The 17,191-nt window shown below is 42.6% G+C and overlaps 2 protein-coding genes across 2 annotated transcripts; one reads left to right on the top strand and one right to left on the bottom strand.

Moving 5' to 3' along the window:
* The first annotated feature begins 1,535 nt into the window (after window positions 1-1,535).
* On the top strand, window positions 1,536-5,582 carry ldlrad2 (low density lipoprotein receptor class A domain containing 2). The gene is made up of 5 exons (XM_041946589.1): window positions 1,536-2,073; window positions 2,194-2,198; window positions 3,046-3,178; window positions 3,287-3,424; window positions 5,278-5,582. Exons 1-5 carry the CDS (start codon window positions 1,536-1,538, stop codon window positions 5,580-5,582), a joined length of 1,119 nt encoding a protein of 372 aa, XP_041802523.1.
* Window positions 5,583-13,201: 7,619 nt separating this feature from the next.
* On the bottom strand, window positions 13,202-14,828 carry LOC121622674 (G0/G1 switch protein 2-like). The gene is made up of 2 exons (XM_041959558.1): window positions 14,760-14,828; window positions 13,202-14,545 (listed from the first exon to the last, which is right to left on the bottom strand). Exon 2 carries the CDS (start codon window positions 14,496-14,498, stop codon window positions 14,136-14,138), a length of 363 nt encoding a protein of 120 aa, XP_041815492.1. The 5' UTR covers window positions 14,499-14,545; window positions 14,760-14,828; the 3' UTR covers window positions 13,202-14,135.
* Window positions 14,829-17,191: the final 2,363 nt, after the last annotated feature.

Genomic DNA, 17,191 nt, shown 5'->3' with positions numbered 1-17,191 from the left:
CACTCGGTGTCCTCTGGTCACCCGTGTTTTGGACAATGTCCCCTTAGGCTTTGTATTTACTAATGAGGTGCAGAGGGGATGAGTTGTTTCCCACCAACAGGGGCTCCTGGGCTTTGGGACATTCCTGGAGGTCAATGCAGGAGGATCTAGTTGTCTCCCAGGGAAACAGAGCTAATAAACTCCAGGGGTGGTCGTAAATTTTCTCATTATTTGGCCTGCAGCCCAGAGGCGGGGGGTGGTGGTTGTTTAGGTGGGGGCTGCTGGAGCCGGATCTGCCTGTACATGAGCAGTGAGCTGCTTCTCAAATGATCAGCACGCTGATCACATGGCTGAATAAGCAGACCAGGTTTAGCAGGTTTGATGAGTGTAAGTTGTGTGTGTGCTGAATACAAAATAACGGTCAGCTTCATCGATAGCATCGCTGGACTTTTTAATGTAGGCGCCCTCATTAAGCACACATTTAGATTTCTGTGAAGACCCTCCGTCATCCAGGTCGTGGTATAGGTGAAAGTCAAGGACAAGTGGACTAGCTTTACGTCTTTAATTCTTGATTTTTACTATTATATTTCCTGATTATTGAGTGAGTTTCCTCATTGAGCTGCAGTGGAGGGATCGTAATAAAATGAGGGAATAAAGTGGCTGAAACTTTGGAAGAAATCTGCTTGATTTCTCTAACTCAGCCTGCTCAAGCGTCCAGGCACCCTCGCATCCTTTAACATTGATAACTGATTAGAATAAACAGGACAACAAACAGAAGACGCCACACAACACCAACAAACATGACAAGGTCTAGAGAGAAAGCAGGAAACATCAAGGAGGTGTCCATTTAAACCAAACCATTGCAGACCAGTACGTTCTTGTCCTCCACAGCAGTCCATGATCTGTGGTTCCTCTGACATATAAAATGTAGGTTGCTGAAGAAGGAATGCCGTGCCTAACCGTGGAAGATCAAACAGTATTCACACTCGTCACGCATTCCAGATTTACTATGCTCAGAATTTTTTTAATCCAAAGAAAATAGCGCTCAAGAGAGTAATTCAGGATTTGAACAAGTGAAGAAACATTCTTGTAGTGTACGTAGATGACAAAGCAGGTGGATTGTGGTTTCATATGGAATCTTTCGTAGGGTGTTGCATATTCTGTATGAATCATTTTACAATTACGGAGTTGGATCTCTAGGTTTGTAAATGTTATATTGTGTTCAGTTATATCCCATCAGGCTCTGCAACTCCCTGTTCTACAAAGATGTAAGTGGAGGAAGCTTTTCAGCTTTTATAAATGACAGATATAGACAGAGACAGAGATAATGATTTATCTAAGGAAGGCCAGTATATTAATTTCCGTGTTATCTTGACACATCAGACAGTGTTTTCTCTTGTTCATAACGGGAATGTCTAATTATCTGTGAAACAGGGTTCTGTACTGTGCAGAGAATAAAGATGCAGTGTTGCCTTGGTGATCAGTAATTCAGTACTATATGAAAAACAGTCAAACATACACAGTTATCCGTTTGGAGATCATTCCAGAAATGCTCCATGTGTCAGTTTGTCTATGAGGATTCTGTCTCATATGTCTTTTCCTTGTCAGTCAACGTGGTGGACTTCTGCGGCCAGACAATCCGTGGTGATGGCATGATCGTCAACTCACACCAGGAATCCAAGAAGTACTACTTTGTGACCATGGGGACCGACTGTCACCTCACCATGCAGGCAAGCTCCCCTAAAGACAAGGTCCAGTTCCACTTCCGCTTCTTCCTGGTCTACAGTTTGCTACGAGTGGCCCCTCTGAGCCCGGCCCCTGCCTTCCCAGAGTCCCCTCGTGGCTCCGCACCTCTCAACCCCAGACTGGAGCCCACCTCTGGTGAAAGCTCGGGGGACCCGTGTCATGCCGGCTCATACGTTCAGTTCTATGACGGACGGGACAGGAGCTCGCCTCCCCTCGGGCCTCCTCTTTGTGGGAAGAGCCCGCCCCGGCCAGTGCTATCCACAGGAAACTACCTGACCCTGAGGCTGGTGACCCGGGGGACTCAGCCCAGAGTCGACTTTGTGGGGGACTTCACCTCCTTCAGACTGGGTAAGAACGACACAGACATGACCATCCATCCCACAGATGCTTAGTGTCTGACAGGCACTTTGATCGCAAGTATCAACAGAAATGTATGATAGTATAATGAAATGAGAAAATAATGAAGAGGTCCAGTATTGTATATAACCAAACATCTTGCAGTGCATTATCACCCTCCTATAATAGCTGCTTAACAAATGGTACCTTCAATCATGTTCAATCATCATCCATCCAAGTGTGTTTGTAGCCAGTTTAACACATGAGCAGGTTAGTTTTACCAGTCAAAGCTACTGAAAGTGGTGCATGAAACTTCAGTATTGATTACGTGCCTTTAATTACCTCCACACTGAGAGTGTGTTTATTAAGAGTTTGTTTATTAAAATTATGTTTGTTTTATGTTTGCAAATTAACATTAAATATCAAATAAATATTTTCTAATTCCAGATTTACTGAATACAAATAGACCTAAAATAGATCACAAATACATCGAGGAATGCTTGATTAATGTCTTGTTACAGGATGTGTGCAGGCTGTGGCGAAGGTTTTCTTTTCATAATTTTGTAATCTATTAGATTTTTAGATTTTAGTCAAACCTACATGAAAGTGCAAAGCTTGAAGGACTGTTCCATCAAACACTGTGCCTGGGCCTGCATTAAGAAGGAGTCCACTGCTGTAGTATCTCTTTGTTTAGAAAGAAATCTTTCTTCTTCTTTAGTTATTTCTGTTGTTATAAAAACGTCAACTTCCACTTATCCTTTTTCATATTCACACTCAACCCTATACTCAATATGAGGTTACATTTTGCATCTCTTCAAACCAAGACATGCACAGTGGTTTAGCTCTGACAGCATTATTGCATTAAAATCTCAATCAAAGAGACTCCACTCAAGCTGTAAGGTTTTTATGGCTGACTCAGATCCTTCCTGTCTTGCCCTGATCCCTCAATTGTTGTCTTCCTTTTCAGGTTTTAACCAATCAGAGTGTAGCAGTGAGCCCTATTTCACCTGCAGGAATGGGAAGTGTATCCCACTCGGTCTGGTGTGCGATGATAAAGGCATTGACAACTGTGGTGATGGGAGCGACTTGGAGGAGAACCTGACGACAGGTTGTAAAGGTCAGTTGCGTGATGAGGTGACGCACCAGCATCTCCACGAATTTATTACAGCACGTTCAAAATCTCACAGTTAACCCAGTTTGAGCCAATTTTGTCCTTCATCAGCAGGTCAGCTTTTACTTCCTGAACCTCCACTGGCAATAACAACCCCACCACCACCATTTGTGAATCCACCCACAGTGCCGATTCCTTCGCATATGAACTGTGGCATTCCAGGCAGCGCTCCCAGTCATGAGTCAGTAACAGGTGAGTGACCATTGTGTAAGTACAAGATAATTATTCGTCCAGCAGCTTGAAATGCTCTCCACCAACAGGAATGTGTAATCCTCTATGCTTATGTCCTGCAGTTGGTTGCTTGGTAAACAAATTAATTAAGTGCCCATTTGGATGCAAAGAGTCCTGATGACTGAGCATAAAACTAATGGCAGTGACCATTGAGTTGTTAATTTCACCTAAAGACTCGTAAACCAATAAATGGTGATCGATTCTCACGGCAGCGAGCAGCCTTTTGAGTGATCTGTCTCTATTCCAGCGTCAGAGGTGCAAATAGAAACTGCCTGGGCCGGCCTGTCAGCTTCTCAGGGCTTTTAAGACCCGGCCAAGTCTGGCATAAGAAAACAGCTTTTCTTCTGTTCCGACTTTTCAGCTCAGAGTGGGAGAAAGCCATTCACATTGGCTTGCCGTGCAAATCGCCAGCTGTTTATTAGCTGAGATCCATTTCAATGCCCACAGGGAGGGGCCACAGGCTGGATGAACATACAGACCGCTTCATTCATTGATGGCCTCGGTTGAATTTGTTTAATTTCTGTGAGTGTAAATATTGGAAGTCTAAACAGTTTGAGGGCTCCAGGCACATTAATATGCATGCTTACTTTGCTGCACAGTCAGTAGCTTTAATGACTGTTGCAGCCAACCACTACAGACTATGCACAACATCTGCGTCAAGATGATCAGACAGGTCTGATATGACATGTTCACAAAATCACATGTGTTTTCTAACTGTTAGTAAGACAGCAAGATGTATTTCCCAAAATGCTGGATTAGTGATGTTTAGAGACTGTCTGTCCATAGTTACTGTGTTGTCCTTTGACCTTTGAAGGGAGAACCAGAGAGAACCAGACAGTCCAAAGTGGATAATGCTGTCATACTGTCTTGACTGTGTTGTGTAACACACGTGGTAGATGTACAGCACTTTTCTAGTCTTTTCTGGTCTGCTGACCACTCAAAGCACTTTACAACATAAGCCTGCATTCGCCCATTCACACATGGTAGCTAGGCCAAATGCTCATTGCGAGCATTAACACACTCACCCTTGGACTTGGGGTTCAGCGTCTTGTCCAAGGATACTTTGACATGTAAAGCCGAGGCCAGGCAGACAGGGACGTTGGCTTTGGAATTGGGCTGTGATATTGTACATTTTTGTTCCTGTCACCAAAACTAACAATGTGCTAGTCCATCTCTGTATACGTCCTGACTTACTACCATCTGTGGCTCTCAGCCCCCAGCCCACTGGTCCCTACTGAAGACATACATTTTTATGTAAATCTAAATGTAGTTTTTGCCAATGTATTTTGTGGGGACTATTTTCAGGAGATCACATTTCCACCGTTGGTGCTTAATGAGCTTGTATAAGATTCTGATTTCCATCATCAGGACATCCTTGTGTTTGAAGCTGGTGAGCCCCCCTGCTGAGCCCCTGCTCAGGCCAGTGCTGCCAAGGCTCTTTAGAGAATGATGTTGTAAAATGTGAGAAGGCGCTAAGGCCTTTCCCATGGATTTCTCTTATTTAGACAGTAGGAAGGCAGAGCAGAGAGGGAGCCAAAGTAAGGCAAACACAGAGGAGGAGAGGTCCCGGCAAGCTTTGATCCCTGGCACATACAACAGCCATTTCAGTGGTGAATGGTGTGTGAGCCATCCTCAACATGTTGCAGCTTGTGTGGTTGTGTACAAACTGAAGAACTCAAAAGTAGTTTGTTGAATCCACTTACATGTGGGAAAAGTCTGTGCAGTTCTTTACACAGGAAGAGTTTTCCACCTGTATTATAACTTCAGCTGCCATGTGAATAAAGAGAATTGTATTTTTCCCCTCTTATCCCCAGACTCCCCAGTCTCCCTGTCCCTGTTGGTGCTCTACATCCTCCTGGGTGTGGTGGCGGGTAGCGTGGTGCTCTGCTGGTGCTGCTGGTCACCTGGCTGGTTCCTGTGGCGTGTCAGCATCTGTCGCTTCTTACCCTGCTGCAACTCGGCCTGCGCCTCCTGCCACGTCTGCACCCACAGCTGCACACACAGCAAGGAGCACCGACTGGCCAAAGTCACGCCACACACGCCCATCAACGTGACCTCGACAAGCGCAGCCGCCGCCACCAACAGTGCCGATGAAAATGTTACAATGGCAGTTGTTTAGAGCACAGGGTGTGTTCTGGTGGTCAGCCCTGGCATAGAGGGACGTGGGTACAGCATGCTGAGCTGGGATCAGTGGTGAACATGAACAGTTACTGCATTAGGCAGTGCAACTGGACTGATGGGGTCCAGTATGGACCTGAGCGGAGCTGAACGGTTGGGGTTAAACGGTGGTTTGCATGTTTTAATTGCGATGATGCAGGTGATGCTGTGTTTATGTTGTTATGAGGAGGTAAAGCAGGGTACAGCGTGACTATGGATTGTATGAAAAGCATGAATATATCTGAAAGGATAGAATTAAGGCTCTTGGGATCATTTAAGAAGCATTTGTGTTCACAGCCTGTTGTTACAAATTTTGATGGCAGCACCTTCTGTTAAAGAGACTGTGTGTGAAGTTTGACAAGTGCAGCCTTTAATGCTTGGCCAGTTTTCAGAAAGGACAATAAAGTGTCAAGTTGTTTTAGTCATATATTTGTTCCTTTCTTATAAATGCGCTTTTCTTAGAAGTAACAGTGTAGTCCTGCAGTGAAACTACTCCTCCACTCCACAGCTTTGGCCAGAAGTTTTCCATGGACACATGCTGAGGAAACAGCCCCAGAACTGCAAAGTGGCCCACCTGGTGACAGCAGCTGTTCTCCCTTTGAGAAATTCCTTCAAACTTTTCACTCTCCTCCCAGCAGTCCAGTGTGAAGTCTGGATAGTGGAGCACAAAGTCATCCAGTTTTTAGGGAAACAACTTTGTGGTAATTAAGTATGGACTTCAACATGCTGTTGCGTGCACAAAATAAACCTTTGATGTATTAAAAAAGAAGTTCTTGCTAATTAACCAACTTAAATCATCAATCGCTGTACAACATCAAAAATCAGGAGCAGGAGACCCAGAAAAAAGTAGACATAAGTATGTGGACAGGGTGTCTACGTACTTTTAGTGTAATAACTTGTTTGTTAGAATCATAAATTCCTTTGCGAAGAGAAATGAAAATGAGGGTGTGAACTAAGCAATCCAGGAGATTATACACATTATACACTGCCGTAAGGTAAATTTAATGTGGGGTTGATGACTTCCTTGCTCTGTTCTCTCCCGGAATTCATATACACTAAAGAGTACAGCAGACTCAACCCCCCCTTCTCCTGCTTTTACCCAGATTGATGATCCATATGAGGGGCAACTTGTGTTCATGTGTCCACCGGTCAAACTTTCTTTGTGGCGTCCTCTAGATGGAGTAGCTCCATAACCTTTCCTCCGTCAGTATTGTGTAACTACATTACACAGAGCCCCATGTACTGTCTTTTTAGGGATTTTGATTTGTGTCCTTGGTAAGGCATAAGGCCTTATGCTTAAACAAACAGTGTGTTTCTGACCTCCAGGTTGCCAGGCTGCTGCACAATAAAGTATGCAGACTTCTTTGTCTGTCTTGCTTTCTGCTGAGACTGTACAGGAAGACATGTGCATCTGTGCCCCCATCAGCCCAAGTACAATACAGATCCACTCAACTCGCGCTCACTCAGACGTGCAGGTTCATTACTCTTTGGAGAATGTCAGCGCTCCAGCTGGATGTTCTTGCTAACAAGACTGATCTCTCATTCTAATGTAAGCTTGCATTTAATGAGCATTTAACAATTTCCTCATATAATATAATTGATGACTCACACTGTCACAGGCTAATTGTGTATAAACACTGGGAAAATCTTTGGAAAATGATTCAATTCAGATTGTCAAAGAAATGTCATCCAGGTTTTAAAGCTTCACTAGACAATGATTTGGGAACTATGGCTCAAATGTGTAAAGGGAGAGAGGTCACTGGGAATGATCATTATCAACCAACTTCGCAGGTCCCATCTACAGTTTTTAAACTCTTTCAGCTCATTGGTTTGGTTTTCTTTAATTTCAAGCTACAGCAGCAGGCAGTTGGAGAAAAGCTTTAAAACACCACTGTGCACCACCTGCTCAGCATTCAGACACAGTCAGCGACTAGCTGCAGAACATTTAGTAGCTAAGAGCCAGATATTTCTTTCAGGAGTTGATGTAGACCAAAACAGAGGGAAAACAGAGTTAAAATAGGACCCGCATTCATCTGGTGGCTCTGTCTCTGATGGATGTGTAAATAGGCAACTGTTTGCTAACCAGGTCGCCACAATAACTTGATATGGTCATATGTGTCAGTGTTGTGTTCGCAGTGTTTCCACTTTCCCCACAAAAAAAAATAATTCAGCTTTAAAAGGGGTTCTTTTTTAATGAAAGGAAATGAAAGAGTTTGAATGATTTGATGGAAAGGAATAAAGTGTGATGATATTCACAGGTAGGTAAAACATTTATCATGTTTTACCTGCAATTCATGAAATCTTCCATTCAAGCAGAAAATGAACATGAGGTGTTTTCACCAAACTGCAGCATAATGTAAATAATGAAGATCTGGTGTGATGAGAAATTATGATCAGAAATAAGACCATTTTCTATTCTAAAAACTTCAAGCCTGCTCTGTTGGACTAGTCAGCACATAGAGATTAGCAGTGCAGTTGTCTCAGTGTCAGCCTTATCTTGTTGTTATTGCAATGTTTTAATAAATGCTGCAAATTGGAGATGCTCTGTTGTTTCTTAATACCTACTTTTCCCCCACAAATGTTCCCAGTGTATGACAGTGTCACACACACATCATTGAAGCTAAACACTTCTTACACTGAGTGATGTATTCCAATGCACTGTACCTTTGCTGCCCCATGAAAAGGGAAATATTCTACACATCATGTCCACGCATCAGTTTATCTCATTTGTCCCACTTTAAGGAAAGTTTTGAACAGTTTAAGCTGTTATTTTAACTTTCTGGAAACAAGTCAAATGACTGTGCCACACATGACGGCTTTAAGCTCACAATCCAGGATGCTGCAGACCAGCATGTAGCCACATCCTGGTCTGCAGCACTGTGCAGCCTGTTGTCCTTTATCTGTCTCAGAGGCTGCCTGGTTGACACTGGGGAGGGTTTGAAAGAGTCAGCGTGTGTTTTACCTCTGGTATCCACTGGCAACCTTTCAAGACAAATTCCCCCCTTGTCACTTTGATTTGGCTTATCCAGCACCAGCCACTTTATATAAAGAGGCTATAACATATTATGTATATATTTGTAGCACTTTTCAGTAGCTTTGTACCCCTTTCTTTATTTGTGAGCTCATGAAGTTGACTTTGACTTTGACTCTCTGTAATCAACTATTTGATTCCTATTTAACCCTCTGAACTCTACTAGGGGTTCAAGGCTTGTTGAAAGTGATGCTTTCTTTACAAAAAGTTGTCTGGAAATGTCATCATATTTTCTTTTTTTTTTTTTTTGTTGAGTTTAACATTGCATTACTGTTTCAGAGAATGTGCTGATTCACACAAGTGCTGCAGGGGGCTCACACTCAGTTTAGGTCAACTGTGCTCAGAGATTTAAAGGTTATCAATCTCAGCCCTCACACCGGCCATGTTATTCTTAGACCAGAGAGAATCATGTTGACTCAGGGGACGGTTGGCCTCCCACTCATGTGTGTTCACAGGTCAGGCAGCATTGTCCCATTGTTGCTGTGGTATCTCAGTGAGCCATGCTGCTGGATCAGTTCGTGACTCAGCCGAACCGTCCTGTGACCCTATAAAACCTGCAGTCAGGCATCAAAACAGCAGGGGTCCGGGGCCTATAGTCAACACTAGAGTCTATTTTAGCAAGAAGGCCTATCTCAGGTTAACACACAGGGCCAATTAAACACACTTACCATAACCATACCACCTAAAGTGGGTGCTCGACTGGAGCTCACTGATAATGGATTTACTGGTTGTGAGGAGAGCCTGAGTGGAAGTGAAAAGCTTAAGAAAACAAGCTTTTCTCAGGGTGTACATATGTAGTAGATACAACTCTAGCATCAGTTACAGCCTCGAGCAGGGGCGTAGCTATAGACAGTGCAGCAATGATGAGTGCTGGGTAATATGCTGTTGTCCAATCTTAAGTCTCTATTTGATCACATTGTTTTTGTCTGTCTCACTCTCTCTAAAAGACATTCTCATACTTGCTGCTGCAGCTGTGCACACAGGCGCTGTATCCAAGCTCACTGTCCTCTGCTGATGCTGCTCAGAGAGCAACAGTTTAAATCCTGAAACTGTGACCTCCATTTTTTCTCTACACAGCACAGCCAAACAGCTAAAAACAGAGAGTCCTCCACATGTGGACAGATGTTCTGTTCAAATTCACTGTTACAATATGAAGGGAAAAGAGCGAGAGAACAAGAGGAAGACTTAATGTCTCTGATGAAGGATTACCTGTTTTGTTCTTGTTCAACAATGAAGAGCAAATGTGTAACAATCTGGACAGTTATTAATGTAAACCTTCCCATCAGTGTGTGTGGGAGAAAGAGCAGTTCTGACAGGATCTGCTCCAGGAGCAGGATCAGCCTGTTGGATCACAGCATGATCCTGACAGCTGTGCTCATATTCATGCTGCTGTGATGCATAAAGTTGGTGATTTGCATGTGGGATTGGCTGCAGGTGTTGATTAACATATATTTTGTCTGTCGGGCAGGTGGGTTGGCTCTCTTGAGGGGTTTGGTGAATGTGACTAAAAGAAAATCTAAGTGGGTGCGTTTGTGTGTGCGCATGTTTGCTTCCTAACTGAGGAGTTCAAGGGCCATCACCGGCCTTGAGTCTGTTTTTATCAGCTTCACTCATCTCCACTCAGCACTTCCCTGATTTGGGCTTTTCATTCAGCTTTTTGCAGAGTTGCTTGTGGTGTTCCTTTGTCCTCATGGTGTTGGCCTACATTTCTCTGCAATACTGACTCACCTAAAGTTGAGCTTTTCAGATACAGGTGTTTTCATGTTACAATCTAGAATCCTGCATGGGACTGTTTTCTAGATCTTGCTAGCACCTGCTCCCACTGGATTTCTGAACATTAAAACCTACTCCCACTATCCCTATCCCAGACCGCCGGCGGGGTTTGCCCCATGCGCCCAATAGTTTGGTTGCGTCAGAGACTGCTCAGAAACCAAGACGGCCCACTGAAGAGTCATTTCCTGTATCTGCGTCATGTGCTGTGTCGCCACTGACTCGCCTCTTTAGAAGACTTGCAGCTTCCACTGGGAATCATGGGAATCAGATGTAAATACTTGTCATTCTGACACTAAAACTGGACTTGGAGAAAATGAACTTGAGACCCATCTCTGCCTCAGCAACACATTCTCATGTGATCTGGAGAGAGCACATTATGCTAACAGATAAAAATGTGCACTGTACATAGTGTTTTGGCATGGACAAGCAATAGGCCATTAGTAAGCCCAATAAGGATGAGGGGGAACAAGCAACCACACCCTCTTTGGAGACAGGAAGTTTGCACACATTTTATTTCACAGTTGCTCATGAGGGAATGGCAGGGCGACTGTACAACAACGAGTATTGGTCTGGATCTGCTCTATATGGAAAGAGTCTGAAATGCAAGTATCTAAGTAGCAGCCAGGATAAGAGCTGTTGGAATTCTCTGAATACTCAGGAAAAGTGCTTCCTTTCTTAGTTCCTTTAGCAGAGAATACAGTGGACCATCCTTTACCAAAGGAAAGGGGATAATGGCAATTCCTTTAGTTAGTTAGGCACCATTCAGACAACAAGCAATCAATGTGTAAAATGTAACATGTAAAAAATGATGTCCAAGGAAAAGACAAACTATGGCACATTATTCCAGAACTTCTTTTTGAAAAAGCAGTTTTACTGAATTCCTCTTGCATTGCAATTTTGATATAAGCAAGACTCCATTTAACTGTCTGCCATAAACAAGTAATCTTGTCCCAGTTAATTATTTACATACACAATTTATCTCACCATAAATGTTTACTTTTGAAAAATTAAGATTTTCAATTTTAAAAAAGTGCCTATTGATAGATTGGTTGAAAATGACTAATGGCTAGTGATGGTGATACAATTGCTGGGATGGAAATGGAGTTACCGAATCTCAGAATCTCTTGAGAAATATGGAATTTCAGTGACTCCTAAAGAATGCAGTTTTCTTTGATGCAACACCTTCTGGTCTTTTGAATTTAATGCAAGGTAGTGGCATGTTTGGTGTAAAACCACACTTTAAATGTAACCTAAGGTCACAGGTAGGAGACTTTTCCACAGGCCCACAACTCCTCCTGCTAAACTACATCTGAAAATATGAAGTGGAAGTCGTTGTGTGACCAACAAAACAATAATCACATATCATTTATCCTGTAAACCAGGTTCTTTCAAGATTCAGAAATATTGCTGTGAAATGTGTGTTTTGCACTATGAACTGAGATCTGTTCAATTATTCATTTAGAGTAAGAAGAATTATGATAAGAGTGATACTGGCTGCAAAAGATGTTTATTTTGAACCTCTTATTTTACATGAAAAATATGACAATATGCAAATGGACTGAAAAAACCACACATGCAACAACTGGAAACAGACATCAGATACCATACTGAAACATTACATGACCAGAACAGTACAGCGACCAAAACAGTAGAAGTTTGTCAAGGCAAATGCAAGACACTAATTGGGCCAGTAGGGGTCACTATGCTGTGGGGTCATTGTCATACATAGGTAGGAACCTTCATCCAAGTGACAGGTGTTGCTGGACAGAGCAGCAATACAGTTTTTGACCGCTGTGGCAGGAGGGGTAACATGCTTTATTGTTGTATCAAAGTTCATTGTTTGGAGTTGTGTCCAACAGAAAGCAGCCTGCAGCCTGTATCAGCCCAAACAACTTCAAAGCACAATCAAGTCAACATTTCATTTCTATAATAGAAGAAGAATCACAATTTAGCCCCCAAAGTTGCATACACTAATGATCTGATCATAGTCATCATATTTCCCACAACACTGTCTGTCTTCCAAGACAAAAATGGATATAAGACGCTTTTTGCCAGATGATGTTTTTAATCCAACATCATTGAAAGGAATGATGATATGTATGGTAGTAGATTTGCTGGCCTGACACATACAGTCATACTAGTTTGAATGTGTTTTACACCACAGCAGACGGAAACTTGAACACCAACATACTGTCTGTCAAAGCAGCCTCAGCGACTACACAGCTAACACAGACAACACAGAACTAATGCATGACAACTGCAAGGAGAGGAAGAGTGTCTGGACTGGAGATGTGACCCACGACCAGTTCATCATCGTTGATATCAATGCAGCGCAGTGAGGATACAGACGTTTCATGGAGGAGACCTGTGTATATAAACATGGATCTATGTCTCTTTATGACTGTTAGCAGAGACTGCAGTCATTGGCTACAGGCTCATTAGCGGTCTGGCCGGAGTTCTCCGCGAGGCTGCTGGTGTGAATGTGAGTATAAATACCACCATTGAATAATTACTTTACTTATCTTAAAACCAACGTTTGAGTGTGAGTATCTTGAAAAAACACACAATAAGAAATCTTGCTGCTAGTAAAAATGCCACCTCGAGAACGCTTCCATACTCACACAGCTGATGTTTTAGTGATGTGGTCATCATAACTGTTATCTTCACAAGCATAAATTCATCCCTGCGTAATCTTAGGACTTGATTTGCTGATTAGGCTAATAAAACGTGCAGCAAACACTTGAAGGAGTCAAACCAGAGGGAAACCAGACTTAATAAATAAAATGAACTTTATTGGTACAAAAAACATTGCATGTGTACAGCATATGCACAGAGCATAATATTTTCAACAAATGTTCCTCTCATTGAGCACAGTAGGCCTATGTTGGTGGAGTGGCAGATTATACCCACCGGACAACTGGTGGCGCTACACAGCAGCTTACAGCAGCCAGGCAGACTCTCAACACGATGCTGCCTTCAGGTACTCCCCACAAACTCCTAATTTCAAGTTCTAGAGTCCAAACTTAGGATCAGAAAATATGAACAAAATTTACCCTGTAGAGGTTAATTTAATCAGTCTGCTGCTTTTCTCTTCTTTTAGAAACCAAACATTGTGTTCCAGCAGCAGAATAAAAATATGGTTTTATGGAGCACACCGAATTTATTTCAGGGTTTTCATTCTAGACTAGATTCATATTTACTGGTAGACTGCTGTTTGATAAAGAAAGATTTCTCCAGGGATGAATATTGGAGATATTTGTCAGTTTTACTTCTTAAGTGTAGCCTACAGCTTTCTGTGGTTTGTGTTCATCCATTTTCCATCAGGGCTGTTTTCCAAGTAAACCCTATTCCCAAGGGAACCACAAAACAATTGCTCCAACTGAGGTTATGTACACTTCACATATACCATACAGTGTATGACTGACTTGATTTCCATGCTCTCATGATGGCAGGTGGTCCTGTCATAGTCTCAGCTCTTCCATGTCGGCCATCACTATCTTTCATGTGTGCCCAATACATAAAATCATACTAAAAAAACATTTCCAACAGCACTTGAAGGCATCATTATAAGCAGCACTGAATGGCAGGCAGTCTAGCCACGTCTCATTTAGCTGTCTATAAAGCTTCAGACTATGTACGTATTGCACAACTCAGTGGTGTAACAGGAACAGTTCCCTAATGAATATCTGAAGTCACTTGGGGTTGACCTCATTAGGAAGCATGCAGCCTATTGGCTGTGCCACGTTGGCTGAGTCTTTGGGTCTTGGAGAGGGTCACGGTCTGGATCGTGACCTCATTTTCATGATCCAGCTCCTCCTCGTCCCCTTCCTGGCCCCTGACACTGCGCTGTATCTCAGCCTGAACAGTTCTCTGCTCCCGGGCCAACATGAGGACCATCTCCGCATCCATCGTCTCACCAGAGGAGAAAGGGTGACAAACGGTCTCGACCAGGCCAATGACTGTCCCCAGAACTGCAAACACTGAACCCACCAGGTAGACCCTCAGCAAACCGCGGCTGGGTTTCTGACTCAGCATCTCTTTGGCAAAGGGGATCAACTCCTGCATGTTTTCCATTTTCGCTGGCTGTGCTTCAGCTGAGATGCAATGCTGGGCTGCAGGACCTATCAATAATGAACAAAAATGTATCAGTGAATGTGAATCATGTGGATGGTTTCAGCTGTTTCAGATGTGCAGATATACCATTTGTCTCTTCGTATCATTGTAAATACAACACCTTTGGCTATTTAAACTGTTGACTATAGAAGCAATGACTTCAGTCATTAAACCGGGTTACATATCAATATCCCATAACTGTAAGAACAAATAATAACTTACTTTGATGTAGTTTGTTGTTGGTTCTAGTCACAGCTTCTCCCCTCTCCCGAGTTCCAGTTTGTGGCAAGAACACACCTTTACTGGACACTGTGGTCATTTATAGCCCCACTCTCTCCACCCACACAGTGACAGCTGCTGAATATTCAAGAAGCATGCAAAAGCAGGCTTTCAGCCAGAAACTTTGACCCAGTTGTGTCTAGGCTTATTACACAGTCAACAGTAAGACAAATCTTCTTACTAATATTGCTTGGTGTTGCAACTGCTGTACACCAGACACCAGCATTGTTAGTGTGTACATTGTAGCCTGTTAACTGGTGAAGTTATGGTGAGGTCACACCTGTGCCGATACAGACCACGCCAAATGTACAGCACTGTACCAAATATTCAGTATTATACCAAAACAATAGGAACTGTTCAGAAGATACAAGCAAACTGACAAAAACACAAGCAAATGAGGAAACATTTCCACCACTAGGACACACATATGAGAAAAACAAAAGAAAATAGTAAAAACTGATGGGATACAGGTCGATGTATTGCCTGTATCTCTGCTAGTATTGTTATCCCTCAATAAGGATTTAAACAACAGTAGCTAATTTTCAAACACTTCTGACAAGTGCTTATTGAAACTTCCATTTGTCTTTTACAATTGGCAATACATTTCTGTGAATGTCTTAATCTGCTGATGTGTATTTAGTGTATTTATTCATGTGCTGTCAATTCTTGTCTTCATTCTTCATGATTTGTGTTTTGTCTATTTGCACGTTGTCTTGGGCTATATACCATAATTAACACATTTTATCCACAAAAAAAATCCTGCCAAGACCTATAATTTTTGCTCTAACATTGCTGCTCTATAGCTATAGACCAGTATTCTATAGTTCACTTTGTTGATTCTGGTCAACACTTCATAAGCTTTAAGGTTCCATTAGCTTATATCCAGAGTTAAAGTTTAAGTTCCTAGCCCAACTTATGGCATTATTTGAGCCTCAGAAAAGTGTTCTAAGATAAGATCTAAAACTATGACACAAATTTATAGGCTTACTTTACTAAATGTGTTTCAAGGACTGCTACAATCAATGGCACAGGAAGGGACAGGAAATCAATAATTACTGTACTATTCTGTCAATGGTCAAGATGCTATCAAAAGACAAAAAAAAAAAAAAAAAAAAACAGAATATGTGATGTTTGTCAGTTGTCTTGTTGTCAGGTCAGTCCAGTGTGGCAGAAGGTGGCTTAAAGCCACACAGGTGAACACAGGTCTCCATTCATCTGATAAAGTCCCTACAAATCCTCCCCATCAACAACCACCAAATCAGGGGAAAGGTTGTGTAAACCCAGTCTCCCTGCAGCGTTTCTGCTGCTGCAACACTGTCACTGTGAACTGTGGTCAGAGTGGAGCCATAGAGTGGACGCACGTACCACACACACTCATGATGGTGAGTAACACGGAGCAGTACAGGAAGTGCAGAGATGTTTGTTCTGAATAACATCTGAGAAACACTATCCCTAACTCTGTCTGCCAGCTGGTAGACGCCACATGATCAACTGTTTTGTCTTCTTTTTTTCATAAAAAAACGAACCAAAGGGTGTTTGTTAATGACGTACTACAACAAGACAAAGCTGTCTGTTTCCATATGGTTGAAAATGTACTTTGCCTTCCAAACACAGCAATTTTCAACTTCACACCAAAACTTTTAAATCTTGTCCACATCATCTATTTTGGTTTAGTAGGCAAATCAAATTGGCTCTATTCATAACATATACTGCATATACTATACTGATGGTGTTAAAGGTGGAGCTAAAATCCACCAGACAGGCCTTTGGCCCTGTTGAGGTGGATGGAGTCACAGGGGGTGGTGTCAGGGCTGTCCCATTGTCTTTGACATTGAAAGCAGAACTGATGCAGGTCCTTGGCCTCGCTCAGCTCTGAACCAGGGTTTGTCATTGTTGCAACACACCCTGGTGTGTGATGGTACACAGCAGTCATACACTCATCCAGACTGTTGGTAGCAGTCCTGAAAACATCCCAGTCAGTCCAAGTCAGTATGTTCCTCCATAGCTTCATTGTTCCACTCTGATATCTGCACAACAGTGCACATGGGCCTGTGGTAGAAAGTAAACACCAACTAGAACGAATTTAGGGGGGGTGAACTGGAATGAAAACTGTGCTACATCCACATCCACTCCAGAATCCACATCTGGCGCATAACTTATTATCATCACTCCCCAATCTCTGCTCTGCTGATCTCAGTGTCTGTGGGAGTGATGAGGTCAGAACCTTTATACCAGTTATGAGCAGCTATAACCAAATTTGTGCAGTCCTTGACAAAAAATACGTCTTTGCTATGTGGCTGTGTAAAAAGTGTAACAGGGTGATATATCCTCATCATATTTTTTCTATGAATATTGGTATCAACATCAAAACTCCA

Source organism: Chelmon rostratus, chromosome 2, assembly GCF_017976325.1.
Source record: "Chelmon rostratus isolate fCheRos1 chromosome 2, fCheRos1.pri, whole genome shotgun sequence".
NCBI classification, from domain to species: domain Eukaryota; kingdom Metazoa; phylum Chordata; class Actinopteri; order Chaetodontiformes; family Chaetodontidae; genus Chelmon; species Chelmon rostratus.
The sequence above is the reverse complement of the archived record's forward strand: the minus strand, read 5'-3'. Positions and strand labels throughout refer to the sequence as shown.